This window comes from Nanorana parkeri, unplaced genomic scaffold (genome assembly GCF_000935625.1).
Source record: "Nanorana parkeri isolate BGI_ZX_2015 unplaced genomic scaffold, ASM93562v1 scaffold7949, whole genome shotgun sequence".
Lineage (NCBI taxonomy): Eukaryota > Metazoa > Chordata > Amphibia > Anura > Dicroglossidae > Nanorana > Nanorana parkeri.
The window spans coordinates 1-1263 of NW_017314027.1; the positions used below are offsets into that span (position 1 = coordinate 1).

A 1263-nucleotide genomic window follows, 5' to 3' on the forward strand; every position below is an offset into this window, starting at 1 on the left:
GCATTTTTTGCCCCTTGTTTCGCCATTCTGCAAAGTTCTTTCTCTACTTTTGACAATTCTTTCCACAGATCTCCCTGTAGTTTCAGTGTTTCCCTTTTATACTCTTCCACATCTTTTATTGCAGAAGTAATTTTACTTGCATTTTCTTTTGCTTTCTGACATTCATCAGAATTCTCATCCACAAAGATATGAAGACTTTGGATTTCATTTGTAGCTCTACACAGGTTTTGCTTTTTTCCCTGACAGTTTTTTATAACATTCTCAATGCTATTCTGAATTTTCCTCACCAATGCTGCATCGTTTTCTGTGCTGGTTTTTAGAATAATATTTGTTGCATTCATCTTTAAAATTGTCATTAAATTCTTTATGTGCTTTGAGGTCTCCATACTTACTTTTTTCCCCTTTTCTGGAGTAACAATGAGATAGAACTCGGTGCCAGTGTTACTGCAGGATGATAACAGTCTGAATTGTATCTCAGAAATACTCTCAATGAATATGAATACAGCTGATGAGACTCGAGTCAGAAATGTGAACTGTTCCCAGTTGGTCTCCAGGTCTCCTCGTAGGTTGGTCACTGTGATGGGTTCTGGAAAGACATCAGACTTACCACAGGGAAAATACCAGGACATTTCCACCAGTCCATCAGATATTTTTCTTTCGATGTTTCCTCCTTCCATATCATCATGTATGAAGACGTTGTGTTGTTGCTGGGTTGAATTAAGAACTTGATTTAGGATTTTAGATTTGGATAGTTTGGTGTCACCCAGTCTGATGAAGGAGAAAATTGGCATAGGAATATTTACCACATTTTCTTCACTAAACCCTTTACTGTCTGCTAGTGACTGAGGTCTCCACTTCTTCACAATGTCCCTCATTGCCCACAGCATGAAGGTGCATTGTGACCCATCACCAGCAGGCAACAGCAGAGGGACAGAAAACTGACACATGGCCATTTTGGTCACAATCTCCTGCTGTAGAAAACTGTCTGAACAATGGATGACAACACAGAGTACATCCAGGGGATGAATAGATTCTGTTGAACTACTTTTCCCTTCAATCATTGATGTGTCAAAAATTAAGTTGCTTTCATTAAAATTGATTATTTGGGTATCACTTTCATAGTGAGTATTAAGTGCAGTTCTGTTCAAGGCCATCAACTTTGTCAAAAAGTGCCATGGTATATCCTGAATTGTCTGGGGATGGACATCACTCATGGTCTCTGCTCCGATTTCTAGGGTGTGCCTCAATGTCAGTTTGGAGTCA

General features: G+C 39.1%; 1 protein-coding gene across 1 annotated transcript; it reads right to left on the reverse strand.

Annotated features, from left to right (window-relative positions):
• Positions 1–8: 8 nt before the first annotated feature.
• LOC108804247 (up-regulator of cell proliferation-like) lies at positions 9–1259 on the reverse strand (the record flags this gene model as incomplete). The annotated part of the gene is made up of 1 exon (XM_018575991.1): positions 9–1259. A coding segment is annotated over one exon (1251 nt), but the record flags the coding sequence as incomplete, so codon positions are not given.
• Positions 1260–1263: the final 4 nt, after the last annotated feature.